This window comes from Corythoichthys intestinalis, chromosome 18 (genome assembly GCF_030265065.1).
Source record: "Corythoichthys intestinalis isolate RoL2023-P3 chromosome 18, ASM3026506v1, whole genome shotgun sequence".
NCBI lineage: Eukaryota > Metazoa > Chordata > Actinopteri > Syngnathiformes > Syngnathidae > Corythoichthys > Corythoichthys intestinalis.
Window position 1 is genome coordinate 7,888,964 of NC_080412.1, and position 24,045 is coordinate 7,913,008.

The 24,045-nt window shown below is 39.2% G+C and overlaps 1 protein-coding gene and 1 long non-coding RNA gene across 4 annotated transcripts in view; one reads left to right on the forward strand and one right to left on the reverse strand.

Moving 5' to 3' along the window:
- The window catches only part of LOC130906102 (junctional adhesion molecule 3B-like), a 121,801-nt gene that overhangs the window by 53,841 nt on the left and 43,915 nt on the right, over positions 1–24,045 (forward strand). Inside the window, exon 1 of one of the 3 annotated variants that reach the window (XM_057820041.1) lies at positions 22,253–23,026. The exons of the other annotated variants lie outside the window; for them this stretch is intronic. Within the exon in view, the coding sequence (XP_057676024.1) occupies positions 22,963–23,026 (64 nt within the window). The 5' untranslated portion in view covers positions 22,253–22,962. Of the gene's footprint in view, positions 1–22,252; positions 23,027–24,045 lie in introns of those variants that run through there. 3 annotated transcript variants of the gene reach the window in all.
- Positions 20,241–23,492, reverse strand: LOC130906103 (uncharacterized). Its single transcript, XR_009061215.1, has 3 exons — positions 22,874–23,492; positions 22,645–22,785; positions 20,241–22,074 (listed from the first exon to the last, which is right to left on the reverse strand). It is a non-coding gene; the product is annotated as an uncharacterized LOC130906103 (long non-coding RNA).

The following is a 24,045-nucleotide window of genomic DNA, read 5'->3' on the forward strand; positions in this document are numbered from 1 at the left end:
ACTTCACAATGAAAAATTTGGCGTCTGTAAAAAAGTAATGGATATTTACCTCATAACTATAGCTTAATTGTATTTTTTTTGTTACTGTCACATTTCCTCCGATATGTTAGATGATAATCAATCCAAAAAAAAAAAAAAAAATGAAAAATAAGGTTTAAAAGGATAACTATGTGAAAAAGAAAATCTCAACCACTCCTTGTTGTCTGCGATTTCTGCATCGCGACCCTTGTTATATCACCATGTTTCACCCATAAAATCCCCCAAAAATCCAGCTGTGGTCATTCACAGCTGTGTCTTGACACTTGGTGATACATTCTACATGGAGTTTTTGGATCGAAACAAGGTAATTACGCGATAGTATCTCGTTAAAATCGTAGCATCTTTAATTCTGCTCTTGTGTGCTCTCGCCTCCAATTAGGGTTTTGCTGTTTAAAAAATGTCTTCTTTTTTTTTTTTTTAAATGCCGTCCTGTTCAAAATGTTTGTTCCCCCTGACAATTGAGATTTCAAGCTTTCCAATGATGTATCACACATGCATCTGGGACAATTTTGAAAGTTGGCCAAATTGAGGGTCTCAGAGCGGAACTTCAAGTTATGTATATATATATACATATATACGGTATATATACTACGGCTGTCAAAATTACCGCGTTAACAGGCAGTAATTAATTTTTTTAATTAATCACGTTAAAATATTTGACGCGTTTAACGCACATGCCCCACTCAAACAGATTAAAATGACAGCACAGTGTAATGTCCACTTGTTACTTGTGTTTTTCGGTGTTTTGTCGCCCTCTGCTGCCGCTTGGGTGTGACTGATTTTATGGGTTTCAGCACCACATGAGCATTGTGTAAATATTGACATCAACAATGGCGAGCTACCAGTTTATTTTTTGATTGAAGATTTTACTATGAATAATTTATTATAATTTTATAATAATTTTATTCCTATATTCTATATAATCTATAATTTTATTAAAATGAAAACATTTTTAATATAAAATTTCTATAACTTCTACTAACATTTATCATATAAATAGCACATATAACTACAAGTCTTTCTATCCATGGGTCGCTTTAAGAGAATGATAATAATGTTAATGCCATCTTGTTGATTTATTGTTATAATAAACAAATACTGTACTTATGTACCGTATGTTGAATGTATATATCCGTCTTGTGTCTTATCTTTCCATTCAAACAATAATTTACAGAAAAATATGGCATATTTTATAGATGGTTTGAATTGCGATTAATTACGATTAATGAATTTTTAGGCTGGAATTAACTCGATTAAAAATTTTGACAGCCCTAATATATACAAAAGATTTTGGTGGCCACTGCTGTTAATTTAGGAATGCTTACATGTTGTTGAAATAAAGTATTTATAAGCAGTGACTCTAGATAATATTTTATTCAAATAAAAAAGCCACTTGTTAACAGTTAATGTTGGATCAATATTTTGGACTAAAAATAATACTGTTGCGTGCAGCAGGTCGACACGGAAAGTCATGCTTCATTTGAGTTAAGAACAGCACACCTAGTGATCTAAAGAACATTTTCAAATGAACACCCATCCATTGTGTTGAACAGACTGCGTCCAAAAATGTGTCCATGATCTGTGGTTTGCATATTTAAATACTGTTATTTGCCTGTTTAGCTGTGTTAAATTGGGAGTGTGGCACTTAATAAATATCAGTTATACAGGGCATGTGCTGCGTGATGCACATGGAGAGCAACGTGGGGCTGGATGCACATGCTCCCTTTACCTCTCATGTTAAAAGGTGGTAAAACCTCTGCTGCACTTTGATAACCTCCAACAAGGTCAGACATTTTTAGATACGTGCTGTATTTCATGTTGTCATTTTTTATAAACTGTTAGAAAATATATCAGTTGGAGGACACAACCTTGGATGTGTGAGTGCGTATTCTGACAGGGTGGACAGCAGCAGTGTTCATTTGGAATGGACAGTTTTTTGTGTGTGTGTGTGTGGGGGGGGGGGGGACTAGTAGAGAAAATTAATCTTCTGTGTACATTTATTGAACTGACTGTACTCAGCTGGATGAATAATATAGTGGATTAAAACATAAAATCCCAAACTGCTCCATATTTGGGCATGACAACAGCTCATTTCATTGTAGATGAGCAGTGCTCACATGGGGAGTTAGAAAACAGCAACTGGTTGATACAAGCGAATGTGTGTGTGTGTCTACTTTGATGTTCATGCTTCAGAGAGGGCGTGGGAATAGTCTTTGCATGCGCAAGGCAGAGATGCTTCACAGGGAATATCACTAGGTTGCTTAATTGAACCTTTCTATTTATGATACCAACCTCACCTCTCTGGATTCAACACATAACGCTGCAGTGAATAACAGGACAAGGAGGGATTTATTACCCAGTGCAGGAATCAAGAAGCTCAGCTCATTGTATTATTCAGTGATGTCAAACCTGCAGGAAGGGGAGTTTAGAAAGGAATTAGACAAGAAGATTACAAAGAAAATGCTGTGCTAGGGGTGGGGTCAGCAAGAAGGATTAAAAAAAAACAACTTTGACACACGTGCTGACTGCCACATCACACTCAGCAGAGCGAAGATAAGTGATCACAAATAAAGACCACTAAAAGTAGTGACGCTTTACATTTGCGCCGTTAATTACCGTATTTTCCACACTAAGTTTCCTGAGTGAAACACGGGCGGTGCCATCTTGGAAAATTTCTGCTCTGAACTTGAACATGAATTGCGGTTGAATTAAGCTGTGTGTTGGCAAAGTGAAAACTGCAAAATTAAGCCAGAGGAATCCATGGAATCTCCAAAAATAGATTCAGCACGACGTAAATGAGAATCCGAGATTTTCTGTGCTGTGCATGAACTCCTGGATGCGCCTATATATATATTTATATAGTTTGAAGTGGAATGTTTTGAACAGCGTCCAGCTTCGAAGCGCGAGTATGGATCCACCTCGCCATAAGCCTTAAATCGAAACCATCTGCAGACAAGAAGTTAAGGATGTGATTTAAAGCTAAGGATATACCTAAAAGACTGTATGATTGTTTTTATCACTTCGTTGATCATTCGTGAACAAAATTATAACGTGACGTGAGGTGTAGATTGATACGCCGGCCACTTGAGTGACCAAAATGAGGTGAAATTAAAAATAATATTACATTTGCCAAATGCAGAAGGGCTGACATGGATTTTGTTGTTACAAGGAAATACTACAAGGTATCTACATGTAAACAAAAATAGTATGTTTTCTTTTTTTTCTGCAGATATCGATCACAATAAAACATTTTGACTACATGATTCCATTTGCTGTTTAATTCTAAACGATTGGTAAATGTGCAAAACAGGTCAATAAATCGCAATTTATAAAATTATTAGAAAAATACTAATGAAGGTTGAGCATACGAGGAATTTGTTATCAGACAGCAGAGCTCAAAGGAGCCTCGCCAAACTTTCACCCGACATTATGGAGACCCTCAGCGGCCTCCAGACGGGCTTTCTCCCGCTGTCCTCGGTAATTCCAGCTCCAATAGTGTATCTTAAAGTTACTGCAGTTAAAAAGCTCGTAGTTGGTCCTCAGTAAAACACACGTACTCTCGATAAATGTACATCATTGTACAGTAAGTGTTGTTGTGAGGCACATCAACTTATCTTCCTTTGCCTAACAGTGTTTTCCACCTGTAAACAAAAAAACAAAAAACTTGTAACACTTGCATTTATGCATTGACATAATTGTGCTATCCTACATGTACTGATTAGCAACACGCTAGCAGCCACAGCAGTACAGTAGTTGTTGTAAATATTATTAAAGATCATCATAATTACAATCATCATCGTAATAATATCGAAAGCAACAAGTCGTTTCATGTGCAAGATTTTCGCTCTAGTATTTTTTGAGCACCGGACACATGAAAAATGCAGGGATAGGAAGAACATACCCTCCATAACACAGCAGCAACATGGCTACAAAAACACCCGGTCTTTGTGGTGGCACGAGCTTGGTTCCACATCTGCCTTCAAGAACATGTCCTAATGATGGCAGATGGATGCGGCATTTCCAAATTGTCTTTTTTTTTAAGGTATTTTGATGAGTAAGCAACTCGGAGCGCAGCTCCATCTAATGGATGCATAACGTAACTCCAGCCTCTATTGTAGCATCTATTCTATGCGCCTTATAATGCGGTGCGCCTTATATATGAAAAAAATATCTAAAATAGGTCATTCGTTGAAGGTGCGCCTTATAGTGCGGAAATTACGGGACTATTTACTTTCGTAAATTTTTGACAAAAAATGTACTTCCAAAAGTAGTTTTACCACAACATACTTTTTACTTTTAGATTCGTGAAGAAGAAACAGTTCTCTTACTCCGCTACTTTGGGCTACACTGGAGTCGTTTTTCTTCTTTATTCTTCTTTATTATTTCTGTATTATTTTGCCTGTGATGCTAACAGTGGCTCAATCATTTTTACCAATGTGAAGTCGCCACAATAATCACACAACTCCCATAATACTAATCAGACGTAACAATACAACAGTGCTTTCAGTCGGAAGTCATATGATCACAGCGGCCTTTTCAATCACGTGTCTTCTTAAAGCGCTGTATTAAAAAAAAAAGAACTATTTGACATAGAGTTGCTGCTGTCTACTGTACCCGAAAGCTTGGATTTGTCTGTTTTTATTTTGCACCGATAGAACACGGAAAAACATATATCATCGTTTAAATTTCATGGCAGGAAATATTCTTTCTCCCCTCGAGGGCACTAATGATATTTGGACCGTTGTTATATTCATTTTTCTTGTCAGAATTAGATGAATTTTTTGTAGGGATGTCCCGATCGAGTCCCGAGCCCATAGCGAAAAAATGATGTTTTAAAAAAAAAAAGTTTTAAACATGTTACTGTCCCACTGTGCCGCCTTCATAATATTTTTAATAACGTAAAAAAAAACACACACAAAAAACCTTGTCTTTATTAAATGCTCCATGCTGCATTTGATGCTAACGCTGCTATGAACAGCCTCTCACTTACACAATGAGTTGCCACAGCACACTACCGCTTGTGTTTAACCCTTAAAAGTTGCAGGACCCGTCGACGCTAAAGACCCATGTTGCTACAGACTGACAATTATTGGTATTTCGGCTGCAAAATGTTAAGTTTACTTTGCCCGGTCGCATAATGTCATGCCATGTAATACTGTTGTATGAAAAAGTCAAATCTGCAGGGTGCTGATGAAAATATGGAGTTAACACATTTGGAGTGTGAAATTGTAACACTATTCTGGAGAGATGTGTGTTGTGGGAATGCTGTCTATTCACCCAGAAGAATATTTTTTGACTTAAAGCACCTGACTCACAAGCACTCCAAAAGGTGTTTGATGGGGTCAAGGTGCAGAATGTGTACTCGCTAGTTCTTTCACACCTAACATATCTACCCATGCTTTTAGAGTCCCATGTAGGGCTGGGCGATCTTGCTATAAAAAGCCCCCCCCCCCCCCCCCCCCCCCCAATATCCATTCCACCCCTCACCTGCATATCATCCAGTTTCCATTGTTTTCTTTTTTTGTTTGTTAGTTTGTTAAACTTGGGATAGCTCATGTTTTGTTTGTTTGTCTAAATTGGTAGTTTTAAGGAATCTGCAATGAAAACATTGATGAAGAAAATAGAGGTAGCTGAAGGTTTTATTCAGATATGAAGTAAATACTTTTACATTAGCAGCTGCTCCTTTAGGGATAGACATTTTCCAGTTAAAATGGCTGAAAAATCTTTAAAAATATGCATCTTCTTCAATAACTATTGTAGCTGGGCACTCGTCTTGCCTCACCTTTAGTTGTCATGATGACACAAAACCAGTAGTCTTTGTTTAAATTTATTATTTTATATTATATTGTTTTTTTTATTTCTACTCTCTTTGCCTATGCTTTCTATTGAATGTTGGTATAATTTGTTATTCTTTGAGAACTTTGGGAACAGTTACTTCCGGTTGAGGTCACATATGTGAATGGCGCAAATGAGAGCTAAGTAGAGAGAGAATTCAACAGAGAGAAGCCGGAGAGAATTTTTTTGTCAGCAATCTGTTTTGATCGAAGATTTGTCTAATTAAAACAATTGTGGACATAAGTATACTAACACACAATATCAATAGCAGAACAGGGAAATTTTTAACAAGTTAGTCAATTAAAGTTTTCGTCAGCTTTCTTTGCGCCCCTGCTGCAAGGTATAAATTCATTTCCATAAAGTAATCCAGGACCTCAGGCCGAAGCAGAATTGTTGAAAACAAAGAAACATTCCTGAAACCAGGTAATTTGGTAGCAAATGCACCTCCAGAACATCAGCCTTCCCCATCTCACTTCTTCTCTTCTTCTTCAATAGCTACGTTTACGGTGGGGAAAGTACGTATTTAGTCAACCACTAATTGGCTTGAAAATATTAGAGAGGCCTTTAATTGTCAACATGGGTAAACCTCAACCATGAGAGACAGAATGTGGGAAAAAAAAAAAAAAAAAAAGAAAATCACATCAATTTTTAAAGAATTTATTTGCAAATCATGGTGGGAAATAAGTATTTGGTCAATACAAGTTCATCTCAATACTTTATGTACCCGTTGTTGGCAATAACGGAGGCCAAACGTATTCTGTAACTCTTCACAAGCTTTTCACACACTGTTGCTGTTATTTTGGCCCATTTCTCCATGCAGATCTCCTCTAGAGCAGTGATGTTTTGGGGCTGTCGTTGGGCAACACGGACTTTCAACTCCCTCCACAGATTTTCTATGGGGTTGAGATCTGGAGACTGGCCAGGCCACTCCAGGACCTTGAAATGCTTCTTACGAAGCCACTCCTTTGTTGCCCTGGCTGTGTGTTTGGTATCATTGTCATGCTAAAAGACCCAGCCACATCTCATCTTCAATGCCCTTGCTGATGGAAGGAGATTTTCACTCAAAATCTCTCGATACATGGCCCCATTTATTCTTTCCTTTACACAGATCATTCGTCCTGGTCCCTTTGCAGAAAAACAGCCCCAAAGCATGATGTTTCCACCCCCATGCTTCACAGTGGGTATGGTGTTCTTCGGATGCGATTCAGTATTCTTTCTCCTCCAAGCACGAGAACCTGTGTTTCTACCAAAAAAATCTATTTTGGTTTCATTTGACCATAACACATTCTCCCAGTCCTCTTCTGGATCATCCAAATGCTCTCTAGCGAACTGCAGACGGGCCTGGACTTGTACTTTCTTCAGCAGGGGGACCATATCTGGCAGTGCAGGATTTGAGTCCCTGGCAGCGCATTGTGTTACTGATAGTAGCCTTTGTTACTGTGGTACCAGCTCTCTCCAGGTCATTCACCAGGTCCCCCAAAGTGGTTCTGGGATTTTTGCTCACCGTTCTTGTTATCAATTTGACGCCACGGGGTGAGATGTTGCATGGAGCCCCAGATCGAGGGAGATTATCAGTGGTCTTGTATGTCTTCCATTTTCTAATAATTGCTCCCAGAGTTGATTTCTTTACACCAAGCGTTTTACCTATTGCAGTTTCAGTCTCCCTAGCCTGGTGCAGGTCTACAATTTTGTCTCTGGTGGTGTCCTTCGACAGCTCTTTGGTCTTGGCCATAGTGGAGTTTGGAGTGTGACCGACTGAGATTGTGGACAGGTGTCTTTTATACCGATAATGAGTTAAAACGGGTGCCATTATATAACAGGTGGAGCCTCGTCAGACCCCATTAGAAGAAGTTAGACCTTTTTGACAGCCAGAAATCTTGCTTGTTTGTAGGTGACCAAATACTTATTTTCTACTCTAATTTGGAAATAAATTCTTTAAAAATTCTTTTTTTTTCCACATTCTGTCTCTCATGGTTGAGGTTGACAATTACAGGCCTCTCATCTTTTCAAGTAGGAGAACTTGCACAATTGGTGGTTGACTAAATACTTATTTGCCCCACTGTACATGGTCAAAATTTCCTTAATCTGATACGTTTTTGGACTAAAATTATGATTGGATGCTCTGTTTTCATCGGATATAGTAATAGTAGAACAAGAAGCAGTACTGGCTTCCGTGTCAACAAAACATTGCTTCCCCCATTTCTACATTAAACGTTAGCGTTATTTTGTGTTTTTTTTTTTTATTTTCCATTGTCTTTCAACGATTTTAAGATCTTCCAATATCTCCAGCAATGTGTTCGTCTCAGGTACAGACCAGTTTAGTCTTTCGCCTACACTGTTTTCCGCTCGCTCTGCTTCTTCTAGCTTCCACGAAAGAGACACATTTACATCAATAAACAAACATGTGGTAAATACGGATTTTTTATTCAAAATTTTGGAATAAAATGTTTTCATGATCAGATTATCAATCAACATAAACTACCCCGCTTGTTCAGAGTAGAATCTTGATCAGAATGGGTTGGATCAGGTTTGAATACAGTGATCCCTTGTTTTTTGCAATTAATGAGGACACCCCAAGCCCCTACTCATGAAAATCAAAAATCCGCATAGTAGAGGCGGAGGTTATTTTCATTAACAAATGTTGGTGTGTTCAATGTATTTATTCAGATTTAACAGCATTGGAAAGAGATAAATATAACACGTGTTTTTTTTATCCTATTTGTACAGTGGGGAGAAAAAGTATTTGATACACTGCCAATGGGAAAATCCATTGGCAGTGTATCAAATACTTGTTCTCCCCACTGTATAAATAAAAAAAATAATTAAAAAAAAAACAACAAAATAATCAAAATAATAACCTTCAATGTATATGTGTATTTTTATAAATGCACCAGTATTTTAAGCACTGTAAATGTAATAATTATGATATAAATGAAATATATATATAAACGAAAACAATGATTTGTACATGTCTACATGCATATATATCAACTAGAGATCGACCGATTATCGGCCAGGCCGATTATCACAGCCGATATTTGAAAATTCAACGTATATCAGTGTCAGCCTTTTTTAATTCGACTGGCCGGTATGAACAGATCATTTTAAAACTGGGTTAAAGTTGAATTATTTCAGTTATATTGAATTTTCTTTTTATTTATTGTGAAAACATGCAGGGAGCTATTATCCATTAGTTTTTATTAACTTTACAAGACGTGCTGCTGAGCCTGACAACTCCCTGTATTTTTGTTATATCATATTTTCTGTGGAAACATTTCAGAGAGCTATTTATTTAACCTATTATTTAACCTTACAAGCGATGTTTTTAAGTCTAGGAAATTCAGGCACTTCTGGGGCTATTATTTTCTATTTGTGTGATTTAATAAACATGCTTTAGGCATTTCAAAGAAGTTCAATGTTTGCATTATGCAATTTTCTTGCACTTATTTTTACACTTTTACTGCAAATGAATGTCGGCTCCAAAAAACGGTTATCGGCCCATCTAACAACTAGTAATTGGTATCGGTCCTGAAAAACCTTTATGGTTCGATCTCAACTTTTCATATCTCCAGCAACATATTGGTCTCGGATACAAACCAGTTCAGACCTGTGCCTACCCTGTTTACCGCTCACTTTGCTTCTACTACCTTCTGGGAAAAACTGAATCACATATAGGACTGTCCCAAATGACTGTTTTTCTCACGATTACTCAGCAGACTTTTTTAACGATTAGTCGACTAATCTATTTTTTTTTAAACTAATCTAGCAATTAAGTTTTTGTTGACACTTATTAATAAAAAAAAAACATTTTTGAACTCTAAATTCTTTATTGAAGTACAAATAAACACGTAAATAACAATAATAAATCACAAATAAACAATAAGGTCAAATGCTGATAGCAAAAACTAGTGCAAAAGAATGTAATGTAAACAGATTCAGAACACTTCGCCTTTCCAACATGATTCAAAACAATTAAAAAATAAATAAATTCAACAAATTATGTAGCATTAATATCACAGTACACTACTATATATGATAGTATTATAATTATAATGATATATTTATTCTTTGCCGATAAGATTTTTCATAAAAAGTGTCATTTTAAAGCTATTCTTAGTGTAGAATTTGAATTAACTGTGGAAATCGTTATTTATATGTTGAACATGACATGCTTTTATTTTGAAATGTTCACCAGAAGTACGTTCGCTAAACCGCTATCTGTAAGCTTTACACTCCGCAAAAAAAGTGTTCTTTTCGTCATTGCATCTGGTGTCAGTAACAGATTTTTTTTTCATTTTATCGTTTATAAATGATGGTAACCAGCGATCTTTCATATTTGAAGTGTCACCTTTCAACCGCAAGCTTGCGTTTTGAAGAAGACTGCCAATGTTTTATAGCAGCCTAAAGTGGTTAATACGTTGTCTTTTTTCCCCATTAGCTTCAATGTAGCAACGCTAACGTTTACAGTGTTTAATGTAGATGTGTTTCCTTATTTTGTATGTCTGACCTTTAATTCTAAGGCGTGTTGATGACCAATAAACATCTGTGAAAGGAACTGGAGTTTCAAATGCCATCAACACGCAAATGTACACACAAGCACAAATGTATACACGCACGCACACGGCGATAAAACGCAGCCGTGAAAATTACTGCCCTCATTTTTATTTAACGTGCGATAAATGGACATATTGCATATATCGACAGGCTTAACAATTTCAATAAAAAAATGTCATTAGTTATTTAGATGGACTTACGATCTGCCAGCGTGTTGCCTGTCTCCTGTCGTCTTCCAAAATTACAGCTGGGTGACGGCACTAGGTGTTCATTCACGTGGGTTCATTCACACCCCATGTGCAGCCTGGTATGCAAGCTCGGCATTGAAGAGACAGGACACAACAGTGCACCCTCCTTTGTTTCGTTCAAATTAGTCCATGCTTTGGCCACTCTGGTGTGCTTTTTTGGCTTTGTACTGCTTTTCCCGCTTGCATACCGAGCGTCCCAAATTCTCAACATTCCACGCGTATATTTTTCTAACGCTTCATTCACTGTCGGCGGGATGGTGTACTGGTCGACGCATTTACGTCATCAATGACGTCGACTAGTTGGGACAGCTGTAATCACATAATCTGACGTCACAGGCATGCGCTGTAAAGATGGTTTGTTCCGAAATTTTGGAATAAATGAATCTGATTATCAATCGACTTAAACCACCACTCTCGTTCGGAATAGAGTCTTGACTCTTGATCAGAATCGGCTGGCTCGGGGTCGACTTTTCCGAATGGGGTGTATGCATTAAAGGGTATTAAAACACCTGGGGAAATGCTAATATTCTATCATTTATCCATAAACGCATGCCTTTTGGATTCATTCCATGCCACTTTGTGTAATTACACACATCGCAACACCAAGAAAATGATAGAAATTTGGATCGATTGTCAAGCTAAAACGACTGGCGCTCGAGATCCCCAAAACTAGCATATTGTGTGCGTGACGTCACAACTAGGAAACACCCGACTCAGTGCTTGGGTCCTGACAAAGTACTGAATGGCGGCGATGTTAGCGGACAATTTTGTTTCTAGTTGCAGCGACGAATCGGACGTAACGAACGTTCTTCTAAAAGTGACGAGGAGAGTTATGAACCTTTCTTTGGTGTTTTGGGTTATCAATTTGAGCCCAAATGAAAGCCAATGCAGCCTAATGAAATGATCATTGAGGGGAGCAATCACACTGATGAAACACCGGCAACAGATCGTGTGGGAAACACCGAATGGTTTGTTTTGCATTTCTATATGTAAAGCTGATACACCGTGACCGCAAAATAAAGTAATATATGGATAATTATCATTTATTTTGCTATCATAGGTTTTCGCTCTTCCAACAGACACAAATATGAATGGGATTACAGGATTTGTTGTATATATTTTACGAGCGATAATTTATACATGTGTCCAGTCCTAAATCCAATGCGTGATATTTTTTTTTTATTATAAAAGAGTACTCACTCTGGCCATTTCGAGCTTGGCTGCTGCCCTCCTTTGCTTTGCCTGGGGTGGTCTCATCAGTGCCAGTCATCGTCCTCTTTCTTGATATCTCGGGACATTTAGGTGGCTGCGCGTGTATGGTGGGCACTGCATCTGCTTTCAGCATCAAGTTCTTAGCAAAACCTGATTTCATTTGTCCATAATTCGAATAGCTTTCAGGTGTAAAATGCACACCACACAAAACCGTGCCGGAGGCTGGGTCTGCAAAATTAGCCCTCTTTGCACGGACGAACTTTACCCATTGTCTGCGTAGTCCAGCTCTTTTTCTCGCATTCGGGAACTCATGGTTCCTTTGCGACAAATGGCTATTTGTACACCACATAGCACGACAGGTTTGAACCATTTTAGCGATTTTTTGATAAAACACGAACGCAACTCTCTCGTCGATAAACAACGATGGCACCTGCCTCGAACTTTTGTTTCCTGGCTGTGACGTCACAGCCCCATTCGGCTGTTTCCGGGCTGCATTCGGAAATGTTCGTAATTTTCGTTTTTTTTTTTTTTTTTCGATAATTGGTCATGAATGTGATTTATTTTTTGTTAACTTTATTAATATTTGTTATCTTGCCACATAACGGTTCTATTGATATCTCACAGCCCCTTAGTGTTATAATTCTCTTTAAGCATTTTCTATCTATCAGATTTTCAATCTGAGTAAAATTGTCCATGGAAACATAGCCAATGTTTCAATTGACCTACATGACTTTGGAAATTTCAGTGACTAAGTGGGATCTAGTAGGAGGGCTATGCTGGGCCCTCTTGACCTGTCTTTGGCATGGTTAGTATGGAAAATGAGGGTGTTAGATTTCCTTTCAAGGAGACAATACAGGACGATTCCGCTACGACCATGGAAGTATACATCACACACGCGAGCGTGATGGGCAACACCTCACCCATTAAAAACAACAGTGTTAGAACATTTTTAGCCTTCGTCAAGTTTCGTGGGAGTCATCTAATCCCACCTGAGTCAGCGATTGTCAACTTATCTCAGTTTCCGAAGAAACGGCCATAAATATTGACTAGTGTTGTCTATAGTTAGAAAGTTTTCCTCCCTTCCTTCCCCCTGCTCCCCTACTGTAAATCAAGACTAAAAGTAATGAGGACTGCACATCATTAAATCAGCAGCAGAGTAAGTGGTCGTTTTACCTTAAAATAACCTCATTGAGATCATTGGGTAAGTACAGGGCACAGCTTGTAATGAAAGGAGTAATATCTCCTTTGAATCACTTAATATGGAGATCAAAAAGAACTGTGAAACTACCTGTGCACAAATCATGGCACCATTATAACTTCTCACAACGACGCTTGTCGAGATTTTGCTTTAGGCTCTGCAGTGCATTTGAATTAGATGTGTGATTTATTGCTGGTTATAATTACTTTCTCACATTTGTGATGTTGGCAGTCTAATTTATTATTTATAGTATATTAGTGTTATTCAGAACTGGAGACACACAAAAAATAAACACATATTTATCATCTTTAAATAATCATACTCAAAACCTGTTTATATGTCCTTTTTATTGGCCTCCATGTATCAGTTCAGTCATCTTATCCTTTTGGCTGGGCTCTCATGTGTTTTCCTGGACAGCTGTTTTCATGGTAGCGCTCTCAAGCTTTTTATCTCCGCGTCAAACTCACATAGGCACCTAATCTGTACTAATACCCGCCGAATTAGGGTTGAGGACAGGGGGTCAACTCACAACACTTTTTTTAGCCCAAAGAGGAAACCAAATTTCTGCATTTTGCCACTCTTTCCAGCATGCATCTGTTAGATACAGCCCGCCAAATAAATGTATGATACCTGCTGTATTGGAGCATATCACACACCCAAGTTTTATCCAGCAATAACAACTGAGCTAAAATTGACATTTAGCTTTATTATGCTTTTATTTTACACCCTCATCACTCTACAGCGCTGTGTTTTTACAGATTAAATAAAGCCTGTATGTAAGACACGTTAGCCACGCATCGACAGTAGTCATAACTAATAGAAATCTAGCCCTCAGCAGGGCTAATATTACATTAGCAAGGTACAGCAACTTTAACCTTATTAGCGCTGAGAAGTCTACTGCCTTAAGATGGCGGCTGTTTACTAACGCCGGCAAGTCTGTCATTTCGCATCGTGACTTGAAGTTACACTCTGAGACCCCAATTTGGCCAAATTTCAAAATTGTCTGATATGCACATGTGATACATCATTGGAGAGTTTAAAATCTCAATTTTCTGGGGGAAGAAAAATTTTGAACCGGAGGGCATTTATTTTAAATAAATAAATAAATAAATCAACAGCAAAACCCTAACTGGAGGTGAGAGCATGAGAGAGCACAATTAAAGACGACATCATTTTAACGAGATATTATCGCATACTTAACTTGTTTTGATCCAAAAACTCCAAGTAGCATGTATCACTGAGTGTCAAGACACAGATGTGAATGGGGATTTTATGGGTGAACCATTGTACCGCATTGGCCCGAATATAAGACAGCCCTGATTATAAGACGACCCCCTCTTTTTTAAGACTGAAGTTTGAAAAAATACTTTTTGAAATAATTACAGTACATCCGAAACAAATGATTATAACAATATATTTGAGAGAAAAAGCATGTTATTTTGCCTCATTCAAATCTTAATATCTGAACATTTAAATATGTAAACTAAAGTTCAATCACATTCGTAAATGAATGGCCTCTGGTTTTTGAAATGTAAATAAACCAATCTATTGTGATAAAACAACAAAATTGCAATAACTGCATTAATCATCAAAGTGAGGTCTAACTGTATCTGTAGTCTTAACACAAATCTGAATAAGGAAAAACATTGCAATAAAATAATGCAAACTGGTTAAACTTGAGAGTAGCTGATATCTGTCATGACAGAACATTCCTCCTCAAGTTCAGTATTCGCTTCAATGATATCTGGCGCCATCTAGCGCCGTGAAGGGGTATAATGTTTAGACCCCGAATATAAGACGGCTCCCATTTTTTGAGTCTTATTTCAATGCAAAAAACACCGTCTTATCATCGGGCCAATACGGTAATAAAACAAGGGTCGCGATGCAGAAATCGCAGACATCAAGAAGTGGTCAAGATGTTCTTTTGCATATATTTACCCTTTTGAACGTTTTTAGTTGTTTTGTTTTTTTTTCCAATTTTTCTTTGTTTAGAGCTAATATTTATAATCTGACATATTGGGAAAATGTGACAGTAACAAAAAAAATACTACATAGGTAAACCTACTAATTCTGTCCGAAAATTATGTCCCTAGTGCCAAATTCACTGGTAAAGATGTGGAATAACATACAAATGTTCAGTTAAAGAGATGGCTTGAGTGTAGAGGGCTGAAAAAGACGGGGGGGAAAGCTGTTCTGATCCAGAGGTAGCTTTTTATCGAAACCATATTTTTGTGTTTTTTATTCTTTCTAACATTGCCTTACGCCACTGACAGTAACATTCTCCTGTTTCAAAGAGCTATACTTTACCACTATATGCCCTACAAATGCACTGTACTTGATAAATTTGAACAAATGTACTGTACTTGATGAATTTGAATTCAAGTGGGACTTTGCAAGGAATTAGCTTGAAATATGCTATGTTGTTATTATAACAGCATATTTCAAGCTAATTCCTTATCTAGTCCACTTAAATGCGAATGAAATATGCTTTATTCACTGACGTTTTAACTTCTTTGGCCATAAAATTTGTGATTACTAAAATGTACAGTGCTTCACTACACCTGCCAATTTATTAATACTCCCGATTTGTTGTTTGACAGAACAAATATTCAAACATCAAAATAGTGTAACGTCGCTTACTATAATATATAAGACAATCAGATTTACACTACATCATCAAACAATAAACAAGATGTTTGCTGCGTCGAGAACAGTATTTGCCGAGTCCACCACTTTCCTTCTTTTTGACATTGGACTGCTAGCCTGTAATAGCATACACATGCTTCTTTTTTCATCAATCCAGCACTGTCGCCTGAAACAATGCAAATTTCCCAATTGTTGCAAGAAATGACAGCATTGTTCTAAATTATTACATGGGATTGTCATCTTTTAGAGTCTATATTCGTATTCTTATATGTTGGACTTGTAAGCATGCCGAGCCCTATTGCGTGTGGTATAATGTTACACAGTATATGTACAGTCGTGTATTTGATACTCAATCTAAGAATAAGCAGTCATGCGTCACACGGGTTTAGTGAAAATTCCAAAATGTATCATTTCTTTGAAACGTCAAATATAGGGGTCATTCCAGAATTGGAGGATTTTCTGCCACATTTTCAGCAATAACAGGTAGTAAAGTATCAAAGGCTTGATTTGCTCAGATTACAGATAAATGATGAAATTTTCTATTGTAAATATCAAATACTTGGCATACCAAAGGCTTGATTTGCTCAGATTACAGATAAATGATGAAATTTTCTATTGTAAATATCAAATACTTGGCATAGTCACAGCAACGGGGTCGCAGGTCACAGGGCTATCAAATTGGATGAATGTTTGCTTTTTCTGGGTCAATGCTAGCAGTTTATCAAGCTGTTATTGCAACAGGACAAAGTTACCTATTTAAACTAGTGACGTACTCCAAGAGAACAGACCTCCACCTAAGCTGCAATAGTCACAGGCAGATTTGTCACTAGCGCATAACTAAGTAACGCGTTACTGTAATCTGATTACTGTCTTCAGTAACGAGTAATCTAAAGCGTTCATTTTTCAAAACCAGTAATCTGATTAAAGTTAGTGTCATAGTGTCTGTGTATTAGTATTTTGTTATTGCCTCATAATGTATGTAAATTGAAGAATATTGTAGTCATGTACAAAGAGCATTTTGAATAGAAAATGCTAGAAAGGTGTCCACTACGTGTTGGTTTCCATGGTAACTGCTCACAGTTACTCGAGTCACTCGGGTGTGTTGGGACTGAGAAAGGCGTGTGCCAACACGGGTGCACATTCAAGCCGAGTGTAGCCACCTATTGAAATGTGCGAGGGAATGTTTATCTGTGTACGTCCATGAATGTACATGAGTATTTTTCCTTCATTATGGAGGGTTCCAGCGATAGGTTGGACCCCCTACATGCGCGGCCGTTTCGAAGCTTTGCCACTGCAACGCTGGATAGTCATCGCTCCAAGTTGGCAAACATTGTTAAAATTATATTCGTGTTGCACATTTATGCTGTGAGGTGACGTGTTCGTTTAACCTCCGTGAAGTTGGCCCCCCATCAGACGCAAATTTATATAAAAATTATGTCAATCGTTTGTGCTATGATTGTGCTGGTTTGTGCTGCAAAAAGTTTCGTTTGTGCCATCATCGTTTTGCAGTTATTAAACATTGTTTTTTAGGTCATCCAGAGTTCACCCAGCCCCCCATCTGTGGCAGAATGGAACCCCGGTGGTGTCATTTGATTCTGCCTCGTTAGTGCTGGATTGTGCTGAAAAAAGTTTTGTTTGAACTGCTACGGTTTTCGAGATATTCATAAAAATGTACAGTGATGACGTCACGCGCAGCCCCCCATCAGACGCAAATTTATATAAAAATTATGTCAATCGTTTGTGCTATGATTGTGCTGGTTTGTGCTGCAAAAAGTTTCGTTTGTGCCATCATCGTTTTGCAGTTATTAAACATTGTTTTTTAGGTCATCCAGAGTTCACCCAGCCCCCCATCTGTGGCGGAATGGAACCCCGGTGGTGTCATTTGATTCTGCCTCGTTAGTGCTGGATTGTGCTGAAAAAAGATTTGTTTGAACTGCTACGGTTTTCGAGATATTCATAAAAATGTATAGTGATGACGTCACTCGCAGCCCCCCATCAGACGCAAATTTATATAAAAATTATGTCAATCGTTTGTGCTATGATTGTGCTGGTTTGTGCTGCAAAAAGTTTCGTTTGTGCCATCATCGTTTTGCAGTTATTAAACATTGTTTTTTAGGTCATCCAGAGTTCACCCAGCCCCCCATCTGTGGCGGAATGGAACCCCGGTGGTGTCATTTGATTCTGCCTCGTTAGTGCTGGATTGTGCTGAAAAAAGTTTTGTTTAAACTGCTACGGTTTTTGAGATATTCATAAAAATGTCTAGTGATGACGTCACGCGCAGCCCCCCATCTGCGGCGGAATGGAACGGCGATGATGCCATTTTTTTCTTCATCGTTAGTGCTGGTTTGTGCTGCAAAAAGTTTCGTTTGTGCCATCATCGTTTTGCAGTTATTAAACATTGTTTTTTTAGGTCATCCAGAGTTCACCCAGCCCCCCATCTGCGGCGGAATGGAACCCCAGTGGTGTCATTTGATTCTGCCTCGTTAGTGCTGGATTGTGCTGCAAAAAGTTTTGTTTGAACTGCTACGGTTTTCGAGATATTCATAAAAATGTCTAGTGATGACGTCACGCGCAGCCCCCCATCTGCGGCGGAATGGAACGGTGATGATGCCATTTTTTTCTTCGTCGTTAGTGCTGGATTGTGCTGCAAAAAGTTTTGTTTGAACTGCTACGGTTTTCGAGATATTCATAAAAATGTCTAGTGATGACGTCACGCGCAGCCCCCCATCTGCGGCGGAATGGAACGGCGATGATGCCATTTTTTTCTTCGTCGTTAGTGCTGGATTGTGCTGCAAAAAGTTTTGTTTGAACTGCTACGGTTTTCGAGATATTAATAATAATGTGAAGTGATGACCTCAGTTTTCAGCGCTGCGGGCCGCACAATAGATCAGGAATAAGATTGCGTCCACTGACAGGTTTCAGTGACGTTCTCCGCTGATCTATCGGTTGTTGTCTCCTACGTCATCACGACCACCTGAGCCGCCATCTTTCGTGTATCTCAGTGACCTGGACTACATCCGCCGCAGTCACGTTTGTTTTGTTGAGTTTTGCGGGGAAGCAGCCACGCGAATGTCACATCAAAATGGAAAAAAGCCTGAAGAACGACAAGACTCCTTATGTGGAGAAGCTTGAAAAGGAAGCGAGAGATACCTCCGTGAAGTTGGCCCCCCATCAGACGCAAATTTATATAAAAATTATGTCAATCGTTTGTGCTATGATTGTGCTGGTTTGTGCTGCAAAAAGTTTCGTTTGTGCCATCATCGTTTTGCAGTTATTAAACATTGTTTTTTAGGTCATCCAGAGTTCACCCAGCCCCCCATCTGTGGCAGAATGGAACCCCAGTGGTGTCATTTGATTCTGCCTCGTTAGTGCTGGATTGTGCTGAAAAAAGTTTTGTTTGAACTGCTACGGTTTTCGAGATATTCATAAAAATGTACAGTGATGACGTCACGCGCAGCCCCCCATCAGACGCAAATTTATATAAAAATTATGTCAATCGTTTGTGCTATGATTGTGCTGGTTTGTGCTGCAAAAAGTTTCGTTTGTGCCATCATCGTTTTGCAGTTATTAAACATTGTTTTTTAGGTCATCCAGAGTTCACCCAGCCCCCCATCTGTGGCGGAATGGAACCCCGGTGGTGTCATTTGATTCTGCCTCGTTAGTGCTGGATTGTGCTGAAAAAAGATTTGTTTGAACTGCTACGGTTTTCGAGATATTCATAAAAATGTATAGTGATGACGTCACTCGCAGCCCCCCATCAGACGCAAATTTATATAAAAATTATGTCAATCGTTTGTGCTATGATTGTGCTGGTTTGTGCTGCAAAAAGTTTCGTTTGTGCCATCATCGTTTTGCAGTTATTAAACATTGTTTTTTAGGTCATCCAGAGTTCACCCAGCCCCCCATCTGTGGCGGAATGGAACCCCGGTGGTGTCATTTGATTCTGCCTCGTTAGTGCTGGATTGTGCTGAAAAAAGTTTTGTTTAAACTGCTACGGTTTTTGAGATATTCATAAAAATGTCTAGTGATGACGTCACGCGCAGCCCCCCATCTGCGGCGGAATGGAACGGCGATGATGCCATTTTTTTCTTCATCGTTAGTGCTGGTTTGTGCTGCAAAAAGTTTCGTTTGTGCCATCATCGTTTTGCAGTTATTAAACATTGTTTTTTTAGGTCATCCAGAGTTCACCCAGCCCCCCATCTGCGGCGGAATGGAACCCCAGTGGTGTCATTTGATTCTGCCTCGTTAGTGCTGGATTGTGCTGCAAAAAGTTTTGTTTGAACTGCTACGGTTTTCGAGATATTCATAAAAATGTCTAGTGATGACGTCACGCGCAGCCCCCCATCTGCGGCGGAATGGAACGGTGATGATGCCATTTTTTTCTTCGTCGTTAGTGCTGGATTGTGCTGCAAAAAGTTTTGTTTGAACTGCTACGGTTTTCGAGATATTCATAAAAATGTCTAGTGATGACGTCACGCGCAGCCCCCCATCTGCGGCGGAATGGAACGGCGATGATGCCATTTTTTTCTTCGTCGTTAGTGCTGGATTGTGCTGCAAAAAGTTTTGTTTGAACTGCTACGGTTTTCGAGATATTCATAATAATGTGAAGTGATGACCTCAGTTTTCAGCGCTGCGGGCCGCACAATAGATCAGGAATAAGATTGCGTCCACTGACAGGTTTCAGTGACGTTCTCCGCTGATCTATCGGTTGTTGTCTCCTACGTCATCACGACCACCTGAGCCGCCATCTTTCGTGTATCTCAGTGACCTGGACTACATCCGCCGCAGTCACGTTTGTTTTGTTGAGTTTTGCGGGGAAGCAGCCACGCGAATGTCACATCAAAATGGAAAAAAGCCTGAAGAACGACAAGACTCCTTATGTGGAGAAGCTTGAAAAGGAAGCGAGAGATCGGTATTTGTCAGTTATGGTGCTTCTGCCGTGGTCTGAAGACCAAAGATGACTTGTTGCGTGTGATAATGAGAACTGCCCCATTATTATTTAACCTGTGTTGGTCTACACAACATGACACAGCTAAAGACATATGTCAGTTCTGCTCTCTGTGCTCCACTTAAGTTAGTGGTGATTGGTAGTTTGTGATTTGCTTTAACTGACAATTTGGCAACATTAAAAGTACTTGGCCAAAGTAGTAAACTGTCGTCCTTTGTATAAACATTATTATGCGTGTGTGTGTGTGTATATATATACATATATATATATACATACATACATAAAATACAGTATTGACACAAATGCTGTACTTACAAAGAATAGGATTCAAGATGACAATGTTTTATTAAGTACAATCAAGTCACAACAAAATACAAAAAATCAACAACAGCTAAATTTGAAAGGCTGAAACTGTTAGCATACTAAATGGTACCTTTCACGTATAACAGTACAAACTACAAAACAGTTGGGCAAAGGTTTGTAAGGGCACCGCAAACATAAAACAATCTTTACAACAATGTGCAATCTTCGCCATCACATGGCAGAACCACGTTAATAGGTATAGTTCCTGTTAGGATCTTATACTTCTGGCAAAGATTACCAATTACCTGTTCAACATGGATCCTCAAATGTGCCATCTTCCTAGTCTCCTCCACATCTCTACCAGCTAACTGACAGCGACCGTTTGTGAACGCAGGGAGTTGGACCTCTGCACATAACATACCCACGTGTTCTTGAATATCAAAACCTCTGTCAGCCAAGACAATGTCCCCAGGCAAAAGGTTATTGAGCAAAGCACTGTTCAAGGTGATATGTTTGTCACTTGTGCAACCACCCCAACCTTTTGACATGAAACAAATTCCCCACTTTGGTGTGATTCCAATTAGGTATTTCATGGTGTAGTTATGCTTATAACTAGAAAACATTTGCGCACGGGCCTTAATATTTGATGGTTTCTCTGTAATTTTATTTTATTTTTTTTTAAATCAATAATCACTGCAACTCTGCGTCTGAAGGACTCAACAAACTCGTGAGGCATTGTTTTATAGAGTGTTTCTCTGTTGGGCCAAACAATTGCTCGTCTCAAATTAGCATGTACAAAGGGCACCATGTCATTGAATACTCAGTACACAGTCTTACGGGAAACATGGAATATGTGTGCAATGTGTAGTGCAGACAGGTCCTAACGCAGGCGCATGAAGGTCAGAAGGAGCATCTGAAGGGCGCTGAAGGCTCCTCCTGTAGCGCACCAACGTCCTCCTCCATCCTCAATTTCTCATGCCTACTTCGTCTAGAAGAGCGGTCCACGTTGGTGGGTTGAACACATGTGTGTCCCAGGCGTAAGGATGGTGCCCAGTCAGGGTCTGCCTCATTTCTTTCATATGCTGGTTTTCCTGCAATTACAAAAGTCGTATCAGTCATACAACAGGTTAACATTAGTTACTTAAATTGGATTTTAAAGCTCTGTAGTGTGTCTAAACTGGTGGGAACTGCCTTCATATGGCACTGATGTGTATGCAACAGATTTTTTTAAATTTATTAATTATTTATTTTTTAAGTTTAACTGATCATTAGGCATAACAAACAAGCAGAAGATTTCTTCTGGTGATTTAGTAGATCTGTAGTCTCCTCCACAGACTGCTTGGTCAAGCATATCAGTAGCCTAAGCGGGAGGTAAATATAGCATTTTTTTCTAACACATCTCCCATACTTATAATCATTCATGGTGTGCTGTTACATCTTCATTAATACCCTTACTTTGTTACCTTTGAACTGTTTTTTTGTGTACTAGTATCATACGGTGAACGCCTGTGGTTTATGCACAGTTAGCCAGTAGGGCTACAGTTAGCCTCTCTTAGACACTAGCGTGGTTAGCCAAAGCAAGCAACACAACCACACGCCATAAGCGTTTAAATGCAGTCAGTATCAGCGTCCGAAGAACATTAACACTTCCAGTTACTTACCTTTATGGAAATGTAGGGAACAGACCGACATGTTTTCAGTTGATGAATGAAAAGCGATGGCCTTTCTTCTCACCGCTGCAACCATTCAAGCCTCTTGGTCAACTCATCGGAGTTCCATATTTTCTCTTCCAGGCGGGAATGCTAAAAAAAAAAAACGTATCCCATCCTTTTTGCATTCGTTTCTATCATGGGACCTAGAATGGCAGTCTTTCAAACAACACGAGTGTACCATTTTCAACGATTACCACGCAGAATGGATGCCGAGCAAAGGATCGCGTCACGGGCTTGTTGTTGTTGTACAATACACGAAAACCCACAATGCATTGCGCCAGAAACGTCACGAGACAAGAACCGATTGTGCGGCCCGCAGCGCTGAAAACAGGTCATCACTTTACATTATTATGAATATCTCGAAAACCGTAGCAGTTCAAACAAAACTTTTTGCAGCACAATCCAGCACTAACGACGAAGAAAAAAATGGCATCATCGCCGTTCCATTCCGCCGCAGATGGGGGGCTGCGCGTGACGTCATCACTAGACATTTTTATGAATATCTCGAAAACCGTAGCAGTTCAAACAAAACTTTTTGCAGCACAATCCAGCACTAACGACGAAGAAAAAAATGGCATCATCGCCGTTTCATTCCGCCGCAGATGGGGGGCTGCGCGTGACGTCATCACTAGACATTTTTATGAATATCTCGAAAACCGTAGCAGTTCAAACAAAACTTTTTGCAGCACAATCCAGCACTAACGACGAAGAAAAAAATGGCATCATCGCCGTTCCATTCCGCCGCAGATGGGGGGCTGCGCGTGACGTCATCACTAGACATTTTTATGAATATCTCGAAAACCGTAGCAGTTCAAACAAAACTTTTTGCAGCACAATCCAGCACTAACGACGAAGAAAAAAATGGCATCATCGCCGTTCCATTCCGCCGCAGATGGGGGGCTGCGCGTGACGTCATCACTAGACATTTTTATGAATATCTCGAAAACCGTAGCAGTTCAAACAAAACTTTTTGCAGCACAATCCAGCACTAACGAGGCAGAATCAAATGACACCACTGGGGTTCCATTCCGCCACAGATGGGGGGCTGGGTGAACTCTGGATGACCTAAAAAAACAATGTTTAATAACTGCAAAACGATGATGGCACAAACGAAACTTTTTGCAGCACAAACCAGCACAATCATAGCACAAACGATTGACATAATTTTTATATAAATTTGCGTCTGATGGGGGGCTGCGCGTGACGTCATCAATGTACATTTTTATGAATATCTCGAAAACCGTAGCAGTTCAAACAAAACTTTTTTCAGCACAATCCAGCACTAACGAGGCAGAATCAAATGACACCACCGGGGTTCCATTCTGCCACAGATGGGGGGCTGGGTGAACT